Raw genomic sequence first — 23,359 nt, forward strand, 5'->3', positions numbered from 1 at the left:
CGCGGGAGACCGCTGCGGATTGGGGGATAGGGGGCACGCGTGACCACCCTCGCGCTCCTCCCTCCTCTCGGCGATTGGCTGAGGGAAGCCGGCAGCTGCAGAAGGCGGAAGGGGCGGGGCCCGAGAGCCGGCCGTGCAGGTGGGAGCGGGGAGCAGCCGCGGGGCCGGCGCGCGGGAGCAGGGAGGCGGGGCGGGGGCGCGCGCGCCCCGGCACTCACCGTTGAGGCGGGGTGGGGCGGCGCGTGCCAGGGCGGTAACCCTCGCGCGGGAGGAAGGCGGCGATGAGGCGCGGTGGGGGCAGGGGTCTGTCGGCCGCTGCCGCCTCCGCCCGTGTGGCCCCAGCAGCCACCCGCCGGCCCGCCCGGACGCAGGGGGCGGCCCTGCCCGGGGACGGTGGCTCCTTCGCTTCCTGCCCTCAGCTGGTGTTCGGCTTGCAGGTGACGGGTGCTGAAACGGCCGGTGTAAACATATCTCCCTGCCGCCAGTTTGGCTTTCCCCCGCGGCCGCTTAATGAGGTTTTTTTTAAGGTGGCTTCTCAAGGTTGTATTGTTGGATGGGGGATTTTTTTACCCGGTTAAACCACTGCTGAGGTGACACACCATGCAACTGTTGTTGGCTTTATTCCCTAATTTTAAAGGTTCTTCGTTTGATAATGCTCTGTCTACATCACTCACTTCTTAGACTCGGGGCTGATGAGCTTTAGTTTGGAGGCTGGATAGAAAGTGAGGTAAGAAGGCTTCCAGTGCTGGGATGCTGATTAAAATCCGTGTGGAAAGTGATGCTGATTACTCACCTGTCTGTTCTAACATGGCTAGTGTGCATCTGCTTAGAGGCCTCTTTTTCCCTGCTAGCAGGCTATTTGGAAAAGGCTGTAATGTGATGAATTCACAGGAATTCAGCTGTTTTTACAGTGGGGTAAAACTGGCCTAATAGGCAGGATGCTTCCACTTGCCTTTTGTCCTCTGTGCCTTATAAGATATGAGTTCGTTATTCATTTTCTTAGAAGCTTCATTCTTGAGGGATCAAATGGTAATTGGGGGTTTTTGTTGGCAGTGGTGATATAGAATCAGTTATAAGGTATGCTAAGCTACTTCTTTCAGAGACAGGAGCTAAGTTAAAGACTTCTGGAGCTTTAGCAGCATATAGGGAAACTTTCATAGGCAATTTTCATTCTCTTCCCACTCCTTGGATAAGAAAATGGCTTATGTTTCCTGAACTGTCAGCCTCATGATATTTGAGAGGATTGTGTTTACGGGGCGGGTAGAAGTAGCATATTGCATTTACAGTGTGTCTGTGCCATAGCTACTGATTTTTCTGGATGCCCCTAATTGCTATGTACTTTAGGGAGACTAATATTTCCAGACACATTCGTGCAAGGGGCAGGTGGTATAAAGACAGAACTGAGTAACTCAAATTATGTGGGTGACTAAGATGCTAATGAGTTATCTTATACAATAAACAACTTTTTTCTGAAGTGTGGGCATTTAACTTATTTTTAATTATAACCTCTTCTGGCAAAACCAGTGTTTTATTCACGCATTCTTTTTTATATGTATTTCCCCCCCATTTACAGGAATGCAGTAAAATATTTGTTATGTTAAGATCAGCATACAGTGAGAGTCTGCAGAATTTGTTTCCTTTCACCTTCCCTCAGATTTGGGTCCCATGTATATAATAAATAGTTCAGAATTCAACAAGGGTGAGAGAATATCAAGTCTCTTGAGTTTTGTATTGTTAGCATATAATACAGCAAAAAGTGGTGTTCAAAAAATTAGCCAATAAATAGAATTCTAAATTCATCTCACTGATGACCTAGTCAAAACCAGTCCCCCCTTCTCTGAACCAAGCTACCTTTCTACTTCCTCCTAGGAGATCCTCTAGGTGTTATGGTGGCTACTTTTCTAAGGGGCACAATATAATTTGTTCAGAATTTTCTGTAAAATAGTTCTTGAAGAGATGAAAAAAAGATAGGTTGAAGGTAGGGGAATGACTGGTCTATATTAGAAAATGCCTCTTGTAGGAAATTATGAGTTGGTCAAAATTCCCTTGGTTTCATTTAGAAGGCTGGCGAGCTGTGGCCTTAGGAATTAGTTGTGAGTTGGTATCTGCCCCTTTTGCAGAAGGGAAAAAGTGTGTTGTCATCTAGTTGGACATATTTGTATGGGCAGATTAAATGAACTAGTACTTAAACTGTTATATTAACACCTTCTATGTTAATGAATAATCTCTTGCAGTAAATTTGTTCTAAGTTTAGAAGGATTATTAATGAAATAATTTTTTCTTCTTCTTTTTATTATTTATTTTATTCTTAGGGACAGTATCTTAGTTAATAAGATCTCCTAAGGATAACATTCGCTAATCTCCAAAAATGGCAGCTGTTGCAGGTAATCCAAAATTAGTATTCAGTATAGTCATTTTGCCATCTTTTAGCTAACAGACACAATCACCTGATGTTATTGATTGTTATTTATATTAATTTAATATATCTAGAAAAGAATTGGTGGGGTCTATGTTATACTTCAGATTTGAAGAAAAAGTTCAAACTGGATAACTTTTTGTTTCTTAGATTAAAAATTAAAAAGCACATTTGTCAAGGAAGTTACTTAGTTTTCAATATTTTGAAAATATGCTTCATATTTTAAGATAGTTTCAACTGTTTCCTGAAATAGTGATACAGGCCTGGCATGCTGTGGTATGTGTTGTTATTTTAAGCCCTGGGGATTGGATTCTAGAACACAATCCGTTTCACAGAGATGTATATTAGGATGTAAAGAGGCAAATTCCCATCAAAGATTCACTTACATAACCCAAACTTTTGGGGAAAATTTGCTTCAGTTTTTTTCAGATCTGTAGAATGGCTTGTGTTTGCAAAAGCTTTTGCCCTCTGTGTTCAAACCTTGACGTTCAGCAGATCCTCTGGCTCTGCATAGGAGGGAGGTCTGGGTGCATGGAATGTAGCTTTTTGCTAATGTCCCTATTTCCATCTTCAGAAGGCCTTTACTTGCTGAGATTAACGTTGCTTCTCTCATGTAAATGCTTTCTATTAAAAATGTTTTAATGTTGTGCTCACCTTGGAATTGGCTGGAGTACTTGTTATCTTCATTGTAACACTTGCAGCTTTAATATCAGGGCAGATGCAATATGCTTTTCACTGCTTAACATGCACCTGCAGAAAAGAAAATAATTTCAAGTGTTTCTCTGGAGAGGCACTGCTTTTGAGAAACTAGATTGTGATATATGTTTTTCACTATTAATCAATGCAGGCAATGATAGTGTTGCGTATCTCCCATCAGAGAGTACCATTTACATTATACCTGTGTATATATGACTAATGTAAGAAATACGTTGTTAAGCCTTGCTAAGTGTTTTTACATGGCATATACAATCTTAGATGCTATAATCTTATCAGCAGGCCTGTCAGGCTGTCTGTTTCTCTAGGTTGCTTTTGGTTTTTGTTTGATTTTTGACTGTTCTCAATCAACAAATTAATTAAAATATAATTTAAAACTGGGATTAGCGTGTTACTGTAGTCTCTATTGTGCTTTCACCTTGCTTTTCCCTTCAGTGCTAGAGGAGGTACTGGTTTCCATTGAAAATGAGCTGCAAGCAGTGGAGATGCAGATTCAGGAGCTTGTGGATAAACAGCAGGAGCTCCTTGAAAAGAAGATGAGGGTGAAGAACCTGATAAAGCAGTCCTCAGGAGACTTGGAGGCAGGTGGAAGTAAAGACACCGAAACCTCAGCTGAGGCATGGAACAAAAAAGGTTTGCAGAGTCAAATTCAAATATTCTAACATAGAAGTAAATTAACTCAGTAGGGGAAAAACGTTTTCATACGGAGTTTTGTTTGGATAATGATAGTGTCCTATTTAATTTTGTATTTAACTCTCTGGACATTCCTAAATACTAATCTGAGTTCTTCTGGCAGAATTATCACGAGAATGGCCTGTTATAACTACTTTTATTCTTTTCTTTTTGTAAAGTCACAACTTAATTTGATTTGCTATAAGAATCCCAGAGTAAACCTAGATATATTGCAATACTTATAGTCCCTGTTTATTTATGTTCTAAAAATAATTATTCTGGATCTTTATGGGATTTGATAATAAAAATCTTGCACTCTCAAAGTTACTTCTTGCCGTCTTTGTGTTTCTTCTTGCTTGAGTGGGTAGGACATTGGTTATGTCTACCTCACTATCTTACTAAATTAACTGTTATGTAGCCTCACTGTCTTACCAAATTAATGCAAATTAGATGGATGCTGACTACCAAAAGTAACATAGAATACTTTAGTATGGTAGCGTTGGTCCAAGTGGCAACTGTGCCATGGTGGTGAGGGGGCTGCTGCTCTTTTGGAAGCGCTGTCTTTCAAGTTAAACATCAGCTGAAGTCCTGGATAGTTGGTGGGTCTTGACCACGTGATGCCTAGTCAAATTCAATTCAGATCTTCTTTTTTTTTCGCCTCCTCTTTTACTTCACTTGCAATTTGGAAATGCATTGTTAATTTCTGTCTGTATTTATTGTATGTAGTCTCTTTTTTGGCGTTTTAAAAAATTAATTAATTTTGTAGTCTAATCCATATTTGTCTGTGTTTGAGAAAAGTGTTATGCATATGTAAGAATACTGATACTTTATAATTGCAAATTGATGCTGTTGCACAAATCAGTTTGTTTTGCATGGCTTTGTGCCTAATTCTCTCCTCCTATGCTTTGAAAACCATCATCTTTGCAATCAAATGCTGTGTACATCTTGAATAAGAGCAGTAGCTAAATTTGGTCCCAGTATAAAGCTCACTGAAGTCAGTGGTAGGCTTTTCTTGGTTTCAGAGTGTTAGATCTTGGCTGTGCTCTCTGTAGCAATTAGGGAGCAATGTCACCTCAAGTCCCAAAGTTAATTCTTGCATTGCTTGTGGTGTAGCCTGGAGTTCCCACAGTTTTTCAGCATTTTAATAATATGAAAATGGTTAATATGCTTCCTGATGCATCTGAAATTTAAGTTTTTACAGTGTTATCTCTTTAAATGATGCAGTCTTTAGCTCTTTATTGAAGAAAAGAAAAAATATTATAAGCATGTTGAGGTGGTTATTTTGGGGAAGATTAAACTCTTCCCCACTCCTTTTTTTTTTTTTTTTTTTTTTAAATAAATGCTTATTATCTCTGGAATATACGTAAAAAATGGTAGCCCTGGCTTCATTGTACTGTTTGTAATCACTGCATTTGTATGAGGGAAGCATTTGGGCAACTTAGTAGTGAGGCTGTTGTAGGGCTCAGTGTCTGTTTTTACTGATTTTCAAGGTGAGCTTCTCATTTCCATTTAGTTTTGGACTAATCCGTTAACTTGATCATTAGCACTTTGAAGTTCTTCATCCCCAATGAGAGCCTTTAGCGTGGAGGTGGATTGTGTTTACATTTCATAGGGTTTTCAAAGGTCCACCTTAGAAATTGGTTTATACAGACTCGGGTTGTGTGTAGCTTTTTGTGTGACATTTTTGAACCTTTGAACACTTTCCCAGATCTAAAATTGTATTCCTTCCAAATTTAGTTATTGTATGTGTAAATTGCCCTTCCTTCTTGTATTTGAACAAACTTGGTTATGAAATGTGTTTGGTTTTTTCCCTTTAACAGATTTTCCATGGTACGAGAAGATAAAAACTGCACTGCAGAGCAAGTTTAAACTCCAGAAGTTTAGGTCCTTGCAACTTGAAACAGTAAATGCTGCAATGGCAGGAAAGGACATATTTCTTGTCATGCCTACAGGTGGTGGAAAGAGCCTTTGCTATCAGCTACCAGCTGTCTGTTCTGATGGTATGTAAGGGAAGAAGAAGTCATATGTAAACAATTTGATTTATTTTCTCCCTTTTGTAGTTATGTGGAGAATGAACATTATATTGGTGTCTAATATCACAATATAGGGAAAAAAGAGCAAAGATACGAGAGCAAAGATTTACTAGAAATATTTGCTTTGCTCTCTTTATTTTTTCTGAAGGAGCAATAGCAACTTCAAAATAAATGTGCCTTTTAGATGTGATTTAGATTTAATTTATCTAGGTTCCTTTCAATATGTTATAGTATTAAACACTGAAAGAACTTTTTAAAAGTTTGTCACTATTTTTTCCTTTCTTTTCCTTTTAATTCAGTATACAGACTGTAAATTATTGAAGTATGGATTTCTGTTGTTTGTCTGTTCCACTCTAAGTTTTTTAGCTTCGGATTATTTGGGAGAGACTTTGTGTATTCATTTTTTAAACGTAAGCATGCAGTTCTAAGCTTTTTTTTGAAAAATAACCCATCCAATTGCATGGAAGTTTACTTATTTACAAAGACCAAATTTAGAAATACCTGGTATTGCTTAGTTGTGTGGTAAATTAGCACCTCACGGCACAAATGTGAATCCAACTTTCTTTGTTTTGTGTATTAGTTCTTATACTCTGTTGCAGCTCAGTTGTTTGTGGTCTAGGTTCTAAAAGAAGGTGCAATGTCACAGGCAGTTGGTCGGAAGTATCTCTGTGTGACCTGGCACTCACTCACCAGCTATCTAGGAGGGGAATCTGATATTGTGTATGAAACTTAAGCTCACGTTTGGCAGCTCCTTTAGAACAGGTCGGATGCATTAATAGAAAGTGTTAGAGGAGATATTTGTGACATCTGAACTGTTCAGTTTGCACAGTGATTTATTATTACAGGTTTCACACTTGTGATATGTCCTTTGATATCGCTTATGGAAGATCAGCTCATGGTTTTGGAACAGCTTGGTATTTCTGCAACTTTATTAAATGCCTCAAGCAGTAAGGTATGTTTAACTGCCAAGTCTTCATGGCTTTTGTGGTATATGTGCCATCGTTTTGCCTCTGTCTGTTACTTATGAATACTGAATGAATGGCAGTTTTATCAGCTAATGCCATTCTGTCAGTAGTATCTTGCCAGCTACGTGCCGTAGTACGGATGATGCGAGTAAGTGTCTTGCATTCTTGATTTAATGACAAAAACGCATCTAAGCCAACACCTTTCATGGAATAAATAGTTTTCATGGGACTGTTTAGAGGATGTGAGTACCTTTGGCTGATGTGTGTTGTAGATTTTTGCACAGTTTCTAGACTTAACATTGGAGTAGGTGATTTTTGTCCACTAGTAACATGTTGAGCAGTGCAGGCTTTTACATATAATTATTTATCTTACTTTAGGATGGTAAGCTGTTTGATCCAGAAGCCAAGAAGCAACTTATTTCCCAGTCTGTTATTAGTCAATTGTTTTTTTACAGTGAAATATGTATTCCTGACTGCCAGGAGGCCATGGTTGTTAACTTGTACGTGGCACTGGATTTGATAGGTTAGTGGCTTGATGCAACGTGCCAAACTTGGAGCCTCCTTTGAGGTAGAGCGCATTGAAAACTCAGTAATAAAGATTACAATTGTGTGTAAGAAATTATTTTACACTTGTTGTACCATGGGCATGTTTGGTACATGTGTTTATTGTGTTTGTTGGGAAAATACTGATACCACATCATGAAGCGAAGATAAATACTCAATAGTTTGCTTTATCAGAGTTCTGTGACAGATTTTCTAAGTATTAAAATTAACATTTTATATATAATAATCTTCTGCAAAGACTTACTACAGTAGTGGTAAATACTGTGTAACAGTTTATGAGTCTCTGTTAATTACCTCTTATGAATTGTTAATTACCTCTTAAGAATCTTGGCGCTAAGGAACTTCAGTGTGTTATCCTAGTATGTTAGCCCCTGATTTCTCCTTTTGTTTTGAACAGGAACATGTGAAGTGGGTTCATACTGAAATGCTAAACAGAAATTCGCAACTGAAGCTCATTTATGTGACCCCGGAGAAGATTGCAAAAAGCAAAATGTTCATGTCAAAGCTAGAGAAAGCTTATCAAGCAGGGTGTCTTGCTCGCATTGCTGTAGATGAAGTCCATTGCTGTAGTCAATGGGGCCATGACTTCAGGCCTGGTATGTTTGTTAGAAATCCAATTTGCAGTGTTATTCAGGCATCAATAGATAATGAGTTAGGCCTGAAATAAAGCCAGGAGCTTTTTTCATGCGTTAAGTAAATGCTTACTGTATGGCAAGTACCTGTGTTAGCTCAAGGGCTTTACATTTTATTTACAAATTACTATATCCTTGTCCAGGAGCTAAGTTCATGCAAATGGGGGTGATTTCAATGTAGATTTTGCTGTCAGTGTTCTGAAAAACTCCTACATCAGTTTACTTTACAGTCATCTTTAATTTACTGCTACATGAAAAAGTGTCATTCTGTACACCTCTCCCTAGCACTTTGGGCGACAGAGGTAGAGCATTTTGTAAATTCATGAGATGTATTTTAGTTGCTTCTAAAACAAGTTGAAACAAATGCCCTTGACTTGCAAGGAAAGAAAGCGTGCTTCAGTTTGTTTCCTATCTTGTTAGTTGTAGAAGACTGTTGGTTACTGCTTACAGGTTTTTTGCCTTTGGAAGAACATCTGATTTGGAGCAGTAGTAACTGTAAAGTCAACCTTTGCAGTTTTGTTAGAAAGTGGTGTCTGAGCAAAGAGCCGTGCCAGTTAAACGGGGAACGTGGAATTTGGATATGTACCTCTGGCTGCATTTCTATTCTAAGGCAGCAAGTGATTGTCAGCACTGAGCCTTTAGAATCTTTCCTTGGTACAGTCTGGCCTATGTATCCAAATTCCACGTTGCTTGTTTATTAGCAAAACTATGTTTACTGAAAAGCTGTTTGTAAAAACGGATCTGCAAAATAACTGGAATGTTCATTAATGCGGTGCCACTTAGATTTTTCTAACTTTTTAATAACTTCTATTTTAACATATTTTGCCTTCTGAATTGTGGCGGCGTTTATAAAATTCAATTGGAAGAGAAAGTGTCTATTTTGATAAATGCAACATTTTTATTACTTCATTTGGATGTATAAATTAGTTCTGTAGTAAATTGATCAATAATAACATTTACTGCAGTATTACCACATTGAATGCTATCTACATTAATATCTTTTTTAACTTTGATTAAAGGTATGAGAAATCTTCTTCTTTCCCTGTTTTGTTTCCATGCTTAGACTACAAGTCTCTTGGTATCTTGAAAAGGCAGTTTCCCAATGTTCCCTTGATTGGATTGACAGCAACTGCTACAAATCATGTTTTAAAGGATGCTCAGAAAATTTTGCATGTTCAGAAGTGCATTACCTTTACTGCATCTTTTAACCGGCCCAATCTTTACTATGAGGTATGTCTTACTACCTGTTTGTTTGACTGTGTCGTAGTCATATTATCTTCTGTAAGTTACGGTTGATGAATTTTAGAATAGATTTCCAATTATACATTTTAATAATAAATAGCTTTTCAACTGAATGATGGTGTTCTTTCATGACTTCTTGCTGAACTTGCTGTCATGTGCAGAGGAACTTTGTCTGCTTTGTCTTTGTGAGCAAGGCTTAGTAGGGTAGGACTGTGTACAGGGGAGAGGTAGGTAGATACAGAATAATAGGATTGTTTGACAGATTGTGTGCCCACTTGAAGAACTCTTTGTCATGTGCTTATTATGTTTTTGAGGTTCGACATAAGCCTTCAAATAATGAAGATTTCATTGAGGACATAGTTAAGATCATTAATGGAAGATACAAAGGACTTTCAGGTAAAAAAAAAAAAGTTATTTTTTGTAACCTTCAGCATTTCAGGGATGTTTTCAATGCTCCTGAAACGTGTTGAGACATTCTGGTTTCACCATACATTAGGCATTCAGCATTAAAAGAAATGAAATTTAATAAGATCAATAACTTGAATAATTACTCTTTTCAATGATTAGTGTTTAAATGTCTTTACAGTTTACTTATATCTTCTGAAGTATTGAAATACAATGTTGTGATGTATATAGAACAATGCTTACATAGATAAGAATAATAGCAATTTTAAGATTGTAAAAAGAAGGCTCAAAAAGGTTATCTCTATGTTCTTGTCATGCATATGACATTTAGTAGCTATGTGTCAGCGTACTTACTGTCTTTAACACTACTTTTTCATATTTCATCCTAAGATTCATGTATTATTCAATGTCCAGGATGGGGGTGTGGTGGGGTGCGTTGTGCTTTTGTGATGAATGTGGCACTGTAAAAGTGGACTCTGAATCAATAAATTATGTACTGCAAATAACGAGGAGAGCCGTACTACAAAGGAACCCAGTTTTCCGGAGCACTAGTCTGTCCCTGTCTCTGCTGTGGAGCTCTGTGGCTGTGCTGAGCAGCTCCCTGAGTCTAAACTGTGCTAAGAGGATCGCAAATTGCGTGGGTCTGTGTGTAATCCTTGACTTAGCGCAGACTGACTAATGACAAAGAGCAGATTTATGTGAAACCTCAGGTGAAATATCATAGATGCCATAAGGAACAGCACCCCTTTACATAAGCATTAATAACCATTGTCTTCCTTGAACATTAATAGAATACTTCATGATTATGTGGATTGGCATTTTCTTTAGCTTCCAAGTCAAAGCTGATAATTGAAGTTTCATTCATAACTACCAGTACTGCAAACTGAATAGGCACAGAGATTGTTTACTGGTTTTATTTATTTATTTTTAAGGTGATAAAACTTTCAGAGTTGTTTTTAAGTATTTTTGAAAGACATCACAATAAGGCATCTTTCACTTTTGTGCAGGAATCGTTTACTGTTTTTCTCAGAAGGATTCTGAACAAGTTACTGTGAGTTTGCAGAAACTAGGAATTAAGGCAGGGACTTACCATGCAAACATGGATGCTAAATATAAGACAAAAGTTCACAAAGGGTGGGCAGCAAATCAAATCCAGGTAAAGTTGATACTTTTCATAGACTTATGTCTCATTTAAACAAATTGTGTTTTCATATCTTGATGGTTTCTTAATCTTATTTCAGGTTGTAGTGGCGACTGTTGCTTTTGGCATGGGAATTGATAAACCTGATGTGAGGTTTGTAATTCATCATTCTATGAGCAAATCCATGGAGAACTACTACCAAGAGAGTGGACGCGCAGGTATTGTAGGAAATGGCTTTTGCAAAGTAGCCATTTACATCTGTTAAACCAATAATGTTGTACTTTGATTTCAGCCATTTCTGCAAAGTGTCTTGTCTTTAAGACAGGTTCTAAGGTGTATAATGCCACTCTGCCTCTGTAAAGAGGCTTTAAAGCAAATCTAAATTACATTAGTGATCTTGGGTCTCTGTACTGCAGCGTAGCAAAGAATAACTGGGTACCTAGCCCTTTACTCAGCATTTTTTTAATTACTTGATGTTTGTGACATGTGTGGCTTACCAGAATAATTTCGTAACGTGACATTGATTGGATGTATGTTACAGAAGGGATTTTTTTTTTCTTTGCATAGCAGCTGGGACGCATGGTTTGCTCAGATTGTCTCTAGGTGATTTCTAACTGCTGTATGAATTTCAGTGGCCACAGAAATACAAGTAGGATGGGGAGTCTGGAGCATGGAATTTTAAGGATTGATCAATTATAGCAGCACTAAATAACTGCTATGGATAAAAAAAAAAGGCATTGTGGTGTTTTGTTTTGCTTTAGTTTTTTTGACCTTGTGCATTATTACATTTTCAAAGGCACATTTTAGTCTATGTGGAGGAAAGCTCTTTAAGGACCCTGAGGGGCAATTGGTTGAGATTTTAACTGTGCCTGTATGAAAGAAATTGGCCTTAATGCTGACCGAAGAAATACAACAGTCATCAAAGTTTGTGGGAGTTTGCATCTGCTAGATGCAGTAGAGAGATAAGGACCGTATAGGTGCTGAAGTAGTTGTTTCACAATGTTTATCAACTTGGGGTGATGAGAATAAGCTTTTTTGTTTCTTTTTCATAACTCGAATTAAATTAGATTCTTCTGGGTCGGGGATTAATTAAGCACTGCTACTCATTTGCCTGAACGTACTACTAGGCTTATGAAAGCTTCCTTTTTCCCCTTGACTGCCCATCCATGTGAAGTAGTTCCATTCTGTTATATGTTAAACTTTTTAAAAGTAATTTTTTTAGACCTTTTCTGCTCTCTGGATCTTGTAAACAGCAAGAGGGCACCCATCAGCACGTTACTGGAAAAGGTTAGCAATGGGAAGGAAGAGATGATCTAAGTTCAGCTGTAGAAGATACAGTCGGTTTTAAATGGAATATTTTGTTAAGTCATATCTAATTCTCTCTTTGTTTATTACTGTTAATACCTATTAAGGCATTTGAAGCTCACAATGTCTTTTAATCAAATAAGAACTAAGTTTCAAGATATGTTTGGCTACGATTTTCCAAGAGGTGTTAGGGTGAGAAAAAGGGGATTTCACTGACTTTCTATATGACATCAATATTTTTTCAGTTGTTAAAGAGTCAAAATCTTCATTGTGTAGTATTTTAAGTTTACTTAATTCTGTAGTTGTAGAAGACTGTTCTAAATCTATTTTATTTCTAGTCCATATCATGCTATGTTCTATTGGCTAATATGTTGTGCGTGATATATTCCATTATAGTTGTGCACTCTGTGTATGGGGACTGCAGAAGCCCATGCAGTAAGAGCGGAATTTGTACCAGAAAATGCTATGCTTAAAGTAAATCCCTTCTAAAGTTTAAAGTCTAAATTTTTTGTTTATTTTAATGCATTACAGGTAGAGATGACCAAAAAGCTGACTGCGTTTTGTATTATGGCTTTGGAGACATATTCAGAATCAGCTCAATGGTAGTGATGGAAAATGTAGGGCAAGAGAAGCTGTATGATATGGTGTCTTACTGCCAGAATATGAACAAGTAAGTTACTGTGGTGGCTTGGCTGCCTAGTTTTTAAAAAGTTAGGCTAATTTTGTTGGGGTTTTTAGAGGTGTTTAAAAAAAAAAAAAAAACAAACAAAAAAAAAACCACTGAACAAAAAACACGACAAAACCAAAAACAAAACAAAAAAACCCCCACCACACTACAGAAATACTACCATTGTAACAGTCTTGGGTTTGGAGTTTGTGGTTTGGCTGCTCAGTATGTGTCCACTTGCACATAACTGAATGTTGGTGTGTTGCTTGCCAGCCTCAGGGTAAAGTTCTGGAAGCAGTTATGTTGCGATAAAATACCTGTCAACAAACAGCATTTGTATTTCAAATCCCATTCAGAACAAATACTGGAGTGCTTTTTTTTTTTCACTCTAAGGTACCAGTATTTCATGGCCACAAGGGAATCCACATGCGTTTAATGCTTCATCCGCTGTACTGAGCTGTATTGAATACTTCGTGGAAAACACTTGTATCTATGTTGTGGGCAACTTGTGTCTTCAGTATAGCCTTTGTTGGCCACAGTCTTAAGAATTAGTTCATATTCTTAAGACTTTCCATTCTATTGGAATTGCAGATTATACTTACTTTGCTTTAATCAAACTCTTTTTACAGCAGCGTTCAGTATTGCTGAAAGCTACTAGTTACTCCTATTAGCATAACTGAGAGGGAATACTGTGTTGCAGTGTTTGTTTTCTGATTTTTCCTTGGATAATTCTTCGTGCTTGTTTTGAGATATGAGCTGACGCAGAGGACCTTCTTTTTGCCACTTTCATGATTTATGACAGGGATGTATACATTTATGTTCTATAGTTCCCTCTTCGCTCTCTATTCTTTCAGATGTCGCCGGGTTCTCATAGCCCGTCATTTTGATGAAGTATGGGATTCTGCAAACTGCAACGGAATGTGTGATAACTGCTGTAGAGAGAACTGTAAGTAAATTGCTTTTTATAACCAAGGACAGAGAACAGAGAGAAGGTTGGCTTAAAGAAATACGTAGTTTAGACAAACCGTGAGCAACTTCTGTAAAGTGTGCTCATAATACTGCCTGTTTCCAAGGTTCTTCTGTTATGAACATCATTTTTTGGTGGCTTAGTTTTGCCAAATTCAGGGTGTTTCGCAGGACTCCTCCTGGTTTGGCTTTTTGCCTGAGGCCAGACACTTTGGTGTCTTTCGGGCTCAGACAGTGAAGCTCTGGGCAAGGGGGAGATTGGCTTACCTGTTTTAAAAAGATTCTGGTATGTGTTGGGTTTTGTTTCAGGATTTTTTTGGGGTGTGAAAGCTTTATTTTGAGAAGGAGCTTCTTGCTCTCTGCATGCCAAACTGTTCACACTTAGGCTCCGAGAAGACACAGTTTGCGCATGTCCTTTTTACATCTTGCCTGGTAAAGTCTCTGAAGATTTCAGTGCTGCACGCTCGTGAGACCTGCCTGTGTCAGGACTGTGCATGACAGTTGGGCAGAACAACTGAGCATGCTAATTCAGGATTTTGCTGTGTGTTAGCCCAAACAGCACATTGTCTGTCTAGTGCGTGCTCTTCCTTTGGAAGAAAGTTGGTATCATAAGAGGGAAGGCATATGGGCCAGACTCCGGGGGAACTTGGGAGATGAGCTGAAACAGGACCTGCTGCATGGTAAGAAGGATGGTTTCAATAGAATGCAGTTCTGCGACATAAGTTCTTTTGCTGCTTTGCCCACAAACATCTTGGGCGGTGTTGGGTAGCTACCTTAAACTACACTTTCGTGGGTGATCATTGGTTTTAACTGTCATTTTTGGTACGTCCAGAAAGCCGTAAGTCTCTGAAGATGCACAAAGTATCTGTTGCATCTAAGTGAGAGTTCTGGTTTAGACATAGGAAATGCTATAGAAAGCTAGAAAGCTCTGGAAAGAGTGCTGAGAAAAAGTTGGTCTTGGGCATCTCTAACTGGACACAAAAAACCACCTTAAATTTCTTTGAGGACCAGGTGAATTGTAATATGTGGAAAATACCATCTCCTCATACCTCGTATCTGTTGCAAAGCATTTGGATAATGTAGTGATCAGCACCTTAAAAACTTAGGAACAACTCTGTATTCAAAACTGTTCTCATAACTAGATTTTATTTCCCTGTATATTTTTTGGGGGGTAAAAACTTTTGCAAAATCATGCAAGTAACAATGCCTTTTGATCTTCTAGTTGGAAATGGGGCTTAGTTGAAATTTATACTGGGATCAGAGCTTGAGAAGAGTATGCAGCTGGTTTGTACCCAAGACTTACAGGAGCCATATGATGAAGTGTAGTTGAAATATATCCTTTTTAATGCTGATTTACCCCCAGGGCCTTTTGATACATAAGCAAGGTCTGAGGAAACCTAGCAGTTGTACTAGTTTTTCAGTATTTAATTCTTAGCATTGGAGGAGGCAGTTGGGGTAATGCTATGCCGTGATCTGATCATGCAGTAGAAGCATGATCATTGTGTGCTACATGGATGTGTTAGTGCTCGGAATAATTATTCATAATTAAGCTAATTTGTTCAATTAAATCAATACTTTTTTTTCTGTCTCATTTTGTCTGTGTCTTGAGAGAAGAAATGTCTCACTTACATTCTTCAATTCCTCTTTGCTTTCTAATCTTTCCATAATAAATATTATGGGTGAGGAAAAGGAATCCAGCTGCAGAGCAACATAGTAGCTATCTTACAAATTTTATGCTTTGTAAATGCTTCTTTGAAATGATTTGTGTGGTTTGTAACATAGAATACACATAAAAATGTTTGCAGGATTGGAGTCTTAATAATGCAGTAGAGCGATAAATGTGAGGTTTTGTACAAATATATCCTAATTTGACAGAGGGAAAGTTACAGCTTTATTTTTTAAGTTATAGTTTAAAAACAAACAAAAAAACATTGCTATTATGTGGCACATAGATATATATTTATAGATATACATATAAAAGTGCATATATATATATTTGTATACACCTAATGTATGTATGGATACTATCTAAATAACTATAACTTGCTATTGAAATGTTACTTCACTTTTATTTGTAGCATGTGAGAAAATGGATATAACAGGATACTGCAGGGATCTAATCAAGATACTTGAGCAAGCTGAAAACATGAGTGAGAAACTCACCCCACTGAAATTAATCGATGCGTGGTCTGGGAAAGGTGTATCAAAATTCAGGGTGGCTGAAGTTACTCCACCAAAGCACCCTCGAGAGGAACTGGAGAGAATTATTGCCCATTTACTACTGCAGCAATATCTAAAGTATGTAAGATGACTACTTTTTTTAACATCTGTAGTCATTTTTCTTTACACTCATGTTACTTCTGTATAGTATTAATGGATAGGATGCATTCTGTAGTCTCATTTTTAGCTTTTATTTCAGATGCATTTGACGTATTTTAAAAAACTCAAGAGATTACTGTACTTCAAAACGTTAAAACAGAAGTTGGAGGAACACTTGAAATGCTGCATCTCCTGCGGTTTTAAAAAGCTGGGGTCTTCTGCAAATTTAAAGGTTCAACCTGAATACAGCAGGCTTCGTTTGGGAGAAATCTGCTGTTTATACAGAGCCCATTTACATTTCACGGTTAACAAAGCAAATGGGGTTGCCCAGATGAAGTCTAAGTCTAAGATGAAGGCTGGCTAATGTGGAAAGTAGTACTCAGAAATTTTAAGAAAGCGTAGTGAAAGTAACAACAGTGCTTCTCCTGTAACTTGGCTGTCTGTGTGGTTTGTCTTTTCATATGGTTTTAGAAATTCCGAGAATATGTGCAAATCGAATATTTAATCCTTTTATTTTTGCCTTAATTTTTTTTTTGGCTGTTTGTACAGCTGACTTTTTACACTCTAAGAGGGTGGGCAGATGACTTATTACATCTTTTTTCCTCATTTTCCTCTATGTATTCCAACAATTTGACATGTGTGTGTATGTTAAATCCACAAACTGAACTATGTTAAGTGCTGGCCAGACTTGCTCTAAATTAACTGACTATCCACTTGAATAGATAAAGCAGAATTAAGCTGCTATTTGGAACATCCATCAGAAGGGTTAATGTGTCCCATTTTTCCCCTATATGGTCTAGCCTGTCTTTGTCTCCAGCCTTCTCTTATAACACTGGTTTAAATTATGCAGGGAAGACTTCAGCTTCACGGCATTTGCTACGATATCCTACCTGAAGATAGGACCAAAAGCAAGTTTGCTGAAAAACGAGGCACATGTCATCACTATACAAGGACTAACAAACAAGAAAAATGTTTACAAGGTATTTAGATATGTACTGACCTGCTATATAGATACCTTTCCCATTATAGTTTATTTTAATAGTTTGGTATATGCTCAACACATTTTTCATAGTAATGCAATCAACAGGTTTTAAAATAGATCTCATTATCTTCTCTTGTGTGGGAACACTGAAAAAAAAGGAAAAATAATGCCAGAATTTTAATAGACTTGTTTATAACTTGCAGGACAAACCATCTCAGTCTTCGAATTCGAAAGGAAGCAGAGAAGATGCTCAGACTATTTCAAAGACTGCCCAAGATTCAGCAGTGAAGAAGTCACGGGAACATAAACGGCCTAGTTCAGTCAGTGGTTCTAACTTAAAAGCAAAGAAGATTAAGCTTCAGGCAGGTGGAGATGACCAGCCAGTAGTTCTTGACTGAGTTTCACAGACTGCATGTAGGATCCAATCATGTTTGCTTCTCCATGGACAATGCAGTGTGTAAGTTCAGTTTGTGTTTTAGTAATGTTTTTTTTAATTCAAAGCAAAAAAAAAACCCACCATCAGGGAAACAAGTATCGTTAAAACCCTCAAATCTAGAAAAAGTCTATTAGTCAAGGGAAAAGTGCTTCATATCAAAATAACTGGTGCATATCTTACAATGCAGCAATGACTACAAAATGTAAATAATTACTGTGTTGCCTTTTTAACTCTTTTGGGAGAGTAGTGTGCGGTAACACTATTGCAGAGTCACGCAGGCTGGAAGGGGCTTGCAGAGATCTAGTCCAACCTCTTGCTCAAAGCAGGTCCAGTTGGAACAGGGTGCTCAGGGCTGCGTCCAGTTAAGTTTGGTTGTCCCCAAGGATGGAGATTCCACAACCCCTCTCAACACCTGTTCCAGTGTTTGACCACCTTCATGACCAAAAAAAGAAAAAAGGATATTTCCTAGAGCTAACTGTTATCTCCTGTGTTCCAACTTCTCTGTTGCCTCTTGTCCTACCACTGTGCTCTTCTGAGAAGAGTCTGGCCCCATCGCTGCTATGCTTTTCCATTAGGTAGTTAAAGTCAACAGCAAGATCACGACAATTTCTCCGCCTCTCCCCTGGCTTTCTTCTTTTTTAATCTGTAAGAAATCCAGTTCCCTGCTTCTCCTTTCTAAGCATCTAGGCAGCTTGGTAGCCCCCTGCTAGACTCAATCCAGTGTATCGGTGTGTTTTTCGTATTGGGAAGTGCAAAACTTAACCCAGCACCCTAGCTGTAATCTCACGAGTGCTGAATACACAGAAACAGTCATTTCCCCCAAACTGCTGGTTACATTCTGGTTAATACAGTCTACTATGCAGTTGTCGTCTTTGCTGCAGAGGCACACTGCCAATTCATGTTCAGCTTGTTATCTACTGGGAACCTGGGTCCTTTTCGGCAAAGCTGCTTTCTAACCAGCCCCGCTACAGCCTGTGCTCTTGCATGGTGTTACTCCATCCCAGGTTCAGGACTTTGCTTTTGCCTTTAACTAAGAGGTCCCGGTCAGCCCTGTCTAGGTCCCTCTGAACAGCAGCCCTGCTCTCTGGTGTATCAACATCTCTCCCAACCTTGGTGTTGTCTGCAGACTGGGTGGAGCACATTCCGTCCCTGTATCCAGATTGTTATCGAAGATCCCAAATTGTATTGGCCCCAGAATCGATCTGTGAGCGTTGCCACTAGTAATTGGCCACTAGTTGGCTTTCATACCATAGATTCCAATTCTTTGAACCAGGTGGTCCAAACAACTTTTTACCTACCTTGTTGTACATTTATCCAGTCTATATCTCACTGATATTTTTAGCTGTAAGGAAATTATAGGAGATCATGTCAAAAGCCTTGCTAAAGTCAAGGTACACAACATCCATTGCTACCCCCTTATTCACAAAGGCAGTTATCTATCTATCTCAGTCAGTCTGGTTGATCAGGTATGCTTTTGCTTCTGGGAGATCTAGCTGGCTGTTCCTAGTCACCTTCATGTGTCTGAAAATATCTTCTGGGAGTATTTGCTCCGTAAGTTTTCTGGGGGCTGGGGTGAAGCTGACTGGCATGTAACTCCTCAGACCCTCCTTTTTGCCTTTTCCCAGTCATCAGGAACCTCCCCCACTCTTCAGGTCCTTTCAGAAGTGACAGTCTTGCACTGACCTCAGCTAGCTCCATCAGTGCTCCTCGGTGCAGCCCATCCAAGTCCAGTGGATTTGCGTCTTAAGTGATCTGTAACTCCACCTTCCCCTACTGCTTTACTCCCACAGACTGTTAGTGGGCGTGGGGACCTGCGAGGTCTGAGAGCAAACCTTACCAGTGAAAATGATGCAAAAAGTACAGGTACCTCAATCTTTCCTACGTCCTGTGTCACTAGCTCCTCTACCCCTCTGAGCAGCGGGACCATGCTTTCCTTTACCCTTCCTTTTGCTGCTAAGGTACTTACGGAAGCTCTTCTTACTGCCTTTCACATCCTTTGCTAGTTCCACCTCCAGCTGAGCACTGACTTTTCTAACAACTCCCTCCTGGTGTGCTCAGGCAATGTCTCTATTTATTCTGGGTATCTTGTACCTTCTGCCTCCTTTTTGTGTTTGAACTAGGTGAGGAGTTCTCTGTTCACCTGGGCTGGCCTTCTGCACATAGGAGTAGAGTACTTATGTTTGGAGGTGGTTGTGTTTTGGAAATCAAGCAGCATTCCTGAGCCCCTTTACCTTGCGGGGCAGTCTCCCTGGGATCTTGACAAGCAGATCCCTGAATGCAATGGCAGAGCTGCAGGTGGAAAAGGAGCCCTTTTGTGTGGCTGGAAGCAAGAGGTTTCCAGCCTTGCCTCCTGCAGGAGTCTGCATCCACTGCTCCTGTGAGGGTAGTCTCAAGGTTTTCCCTCCTTTGCAGCACAGGGCTTGGGTGGTCCTTAGCTCTGCAGAGTCTCTGTGAAGACCCTGCCATGTCCTGTTCCTCCTCCTGGCTGCCACACAGGCTGCTCCCCTCCTCCTGCAGTTCCTTCGCCCAGCAACTCAGCACTGCAACCAGAGCACAGCTCCCACCGGTGAGGCTGCTATCACCAGCCCCAGGGAGAGACATCAGCCACCTGGAGACCCGGGCTGCTGCAGCACCCTCTTCTGGAGCCATCGCAGATGAAAGCCTCTGCTGTGCCAGGGGCAGTTGTTCCAGCCCACGCGAGCATCACCATCACTGCGGTTTTGACCAGAGATGGGGCCTGTTTCTGCAATACTTACACCTACTACAGCACACTTGAGTATGCTTCAGAGAAGAATTTCAACAGGGCATTGTGACAACATTGCACTGCTGCTGACTTGTAGAGGTTTTTGTGAAATACCGTATGTATTTATCCCTTTAGAATGTCTGTTGCTCTTAAAACTGGGTTTCTCTAGCTAGTTACTTGAACAGAAAATTACCTCTTCTGTGCTTTTGAGAAGTACCTAAATTTATATTTAAAAACAAGGCACCTTTTCTTGATCTCAGCTGTTCCCTTTGTAAAAGTTATACTTTAAATGGGAAATACAGAAAAAACGCCACACAAGAAATACTTTTCTCCTTTTTCCCCTCCTTCCCCTGTTGAATTGGCTTATATTCTAACTACAAATCTGTATTCTAAGTAGAAGTGACTCTGGCTGTCCTAAGAAGTACTCTTCTGCTCTATAAGCAGTAGAACATGACTGTACTGAAAGTTGCAAACTTTAAGCCCTAAATGTGGGCTACATTAAACTTAATCTTTGGGAGATTTCTGGTCTCTTAACTTTGCTACTCCACCTATCTATTTGCTAAGAGGGGGAAAAAAAAAAAAAAAGAGAAAGCAACTGTAGGAGTATCACTGCTTGCCTGTGGCTTAGAGTAGTGTGTCTCCACCATTTTAAAGAGCAAGCTGTTTCTCTTGACTCACCTATGATTCCTTTCACATAACATCTTGGTTCTGTCAAGGTAAGAGAGTGCCAGCACTTACTGCTGCAAATGTTCTTGCGTTACCTCATCCCACAAAGCTGAGTGGCTGATGGCAATTAAACACCTCTCTGGGTGAACACTGAGTGTGTTTCTCCATAATACACAGGTTCAATGCAAGTTTAGTCAAAACTGTAATAGTTGAGAGAAGAAAGATGACAAAAACCACTCAGGATTACAAAATAAGAGTAGAACAGAAGACAGAAGTTGTTTTTAAGATGTTTCACAAGTAGTGGCAATTTGATCACTCAGAAATTATGGTCGAATTTTGAGTTTTGGAACTACTTTTTTGCCTTTTTACTCTTTTTTTTTTTTTTTACTAGAAGAGCAGCAATGTTTTTAGTTGCTCAGTCCTACCCTCTGCAGAGAGTAACGAAGCGCATGCCACAAAGTCTTTTTCTTTCCACGCCTAACCCAACCTGTCATGTAGGACACCACATCCTGCTGGCCGAACTGCAGCCATTCTACACGAAGGGTCACAATCTCTTTCCTCATGTGCTCTAAGGACTGAAGAGAATCTTCAGCTATGGAATTCTTCCGCCTCCCATTTCAGCAGGGAGAATGTTTAACTGAATGTAAGGTAGAAATATATACCCGTTGACTTCCTTTGATCAGTATTTCCAGGAACAAGTAACTCTGCTGCCGGACTAGTAAAGAGCCAGCAGCTACTGCAGACTTCAAGCATTGCTGAGGTACACATGAGGCTGAATAGTAGATTATTTTTATTTTTTTAATTATTATTTTAGTATTTTGCAGCCAATGATCAGTAAGGCAAGTTCAAACTCATTATAAATGTAAGTTCTGGTAGGTGTCGTTTTGGTTTCACACACATTCAGATGTATACCAATTTAAATCTAAAACAAACAGGATAGAATAAGAACATGCTCTTCATCTTGTCTGTGACTAAAGCTGGTAGAATCTTGTCAGCGACTAAAGCTTAGTATTTCACCCATCATTTAACTGAAACCTTTGCCAAAAGTGGAATGAATTCATTGAATTAAACAGTCACTCTCTTAAAAAATAGTGATTTCCTGGGAGAATGCCCAGTATGTACCGCCAACTTTGCATTTAGTAGAGTACAACAAACTGTTTCTAGTTTGACCCTAAGCAAACAGCAACTCCCAAATCACAACTTTAGAACAAAACCAAAAGCCAGTATGAAACAACCTGTGGAATACAGAGAGGACATTACAGAATAGCTTAAGTTCTAGTGTCACCTAGACACTAGGTCATGCCTAGCAACCAAAAAAGAAGGAACTTGACTGAAGCAAACCTGTACGTACACATCAAGTGCATCTTGTGTAACTAAACATATAGCCAGGGAGCTAGTTACAATTGAAAACAAACAGCTTAAGCCCCCATTGGCAACTTAACAGTAGATACTTTGTCACTAGTTACCACAAATCAAACTGGAGTTTAGTACCTGCAAATACTCCTTCCTGGAACCAATATGCCATGACAGTGGAAATTAGGAGAGGGCAGAAAGTGGCTGAGACACATAGTCCCCATGAAGGTTTTCGTTAAGCGACTGTAATAGTTGTCTATTAAGAATCACGTCAGGGTACAGCATTCCCATTCAAAACTGCATCCAGTACCATCTCCCACATAGTCTGGATCCAGGAGCCTGCTCCACAGGCCCTTGCCAGGGAAGACATCCAGCAGTGCTGTTTTGTCAGCCTTTCCTTGGAGTGCACTGCACACTGATCCTGGTGGAGACCAGACAGGAGGCACCGTGCAGCTCTACTACACTACTTGCACAGCTGAAGTGACAACCAGTAAAATGCTGCTCTCAATTGACATCTCATCCTGGCTTTCATTGGTCAAAGTTTTTGTACTTTGCCAAGTAGCATTTATTTCAGAAATAAACTTATGAGAAAAATAAAATATAAAGCACCCATCTTGCCATGTATTTGCAGGCAGTGAGCTCTGCGCGCCCTGTGCCCTAACCCCTGTTAATCTGAGCCAGCTCAACAGAGATGGTACCGTTAGCTGGAACAGGAGTCTTGAAACCTGCAGCAAGTACTCACAGGCCTGAGCAGCGGAGGTGAGCTAGTGGGATGGTAACACACTGCCTGACTGCCCTGTAAGCCTGAGCAAGTAGCTTTAGGAAGCAGGGTCCTTCCCACCCCAGCGAATGCTCACACCACCCAAGTCCAGAGGTAGCTGTAAGCAGGTAAGGCAGCACCCACCACATCAAGGCTGGCTTACTGGTTGAGATGAGGAACACACATGGCAGTAAGCCATGGGGAAACTGGGCTCTGGTAACCATGGTAGGCGAATTATACATGGAGCTATGAGGCAGGCACCGGTTTTAACATGTTTTATTTACTTTTAAAATTGAAGGCTACTTTGCATTCAAGTGAATGCAGTGCTATCTTAACAGCACAGTGCAGCCCTCTTTTTCAGACTGTTACAGCCCTTTT

General features: G+C 39.6%; 1 protein-coding gene across 10 annotated transcripts; it reads left to right on the forward strand.

Moving 5' to 3' along the window:
• The first annotated feature begins 23 nt into the window (after window positions 1-23).
• Window positions 24-23,239, forward strand: RECQL (RecQ like helicase). Of its 10 annotated transcripts, none has more exons than XM_054190918.1 (16): window positions 24-139; window positions 638-727; window positions 2,313-2,384; window positions 3,566-3,763; window positions 5,623-5,802; window positions 6,681-6,787; window positions 7,762-7,960; window positions 9,060-9,226; window positions 9,553-9,634; window positions 10,651-10,799; window positions 10,885-11,002; window positions 12,621-12,759; window positions 13,611-13,702; window positions 15,801-16,020; window positions 16,892-17,021; window positions 17,227-23,239. In XM_054190918.1, the coding sequence occupies exons 3-16, from the start codon at window positions 2,369-2,371 to the stop codon at window positions 17,419-17,421; spliced, it is 1,992 nt and encodes a 663-aa protein (XP_054046893.1). In that variant the 5' UTR covers window positions 24-139; window positions 638-727; window positions 2,313-2,368; the 3' UTR covers window positions 17,422-23,239. The 10 variants fall into 10 exon arrangements, 6 of the variants coding, with proteins under 6 accessions (XP_054046893.1, XP_054046911.1, XP_054046926.1 ...); XM_054190936.1 differs by having other exon boundaries at window positions 638-722; XR_008464776.1 differs by lacking the exon at window positions 24-139 and having other exon boundaries at window positions 274-727; window positions 17,227-17,480; window positions 19,085-23,239.
• The last annotated feature ends 120 nt before the right edge of the window (window positions 23,240-23,359 follow it).

The sequence above is a fragment of the Rissa tridactyla genome, chromosome 1 (assembly GCF_028500815.1).
Source record: "Rissa tridactyla isolate bRisTri1 chromosome 1, bRisTri1.patW.cur.20221130, whole genome shotgun sequence".
Lineage (NCBI taxonomy): Eukaryota > Metazoa > Chordata > Aves > Charadriiformes > Laridae > Rissa > Rissa tridactyla.

Excerpts from the sequence above, each read along its gene's own strand:
- RECQL (XM_054190962.1), top strand. The coding sequence starts at position 2,855 with ATGGCTTGTGTTTGCAAAAGCTTTTGCCCTCTGTGTTCAAACCTTGAC. Across the intron at positions 9,635-10,650 it reads AAGATACAAAGGACTTTCAG|GAATCGTTTACTGTTTTTCT; the intron begins GTAAAAAAAAAA and ends ACTTTTGTGCAG. Across the intron at positions 16,021-16,891 it reads CTACTGCAGCAATATCTAAA|GGAAGACTTCAGCTTCACGG; the intron begins GTATGTAAGATG and ends TAAATTATGCAG.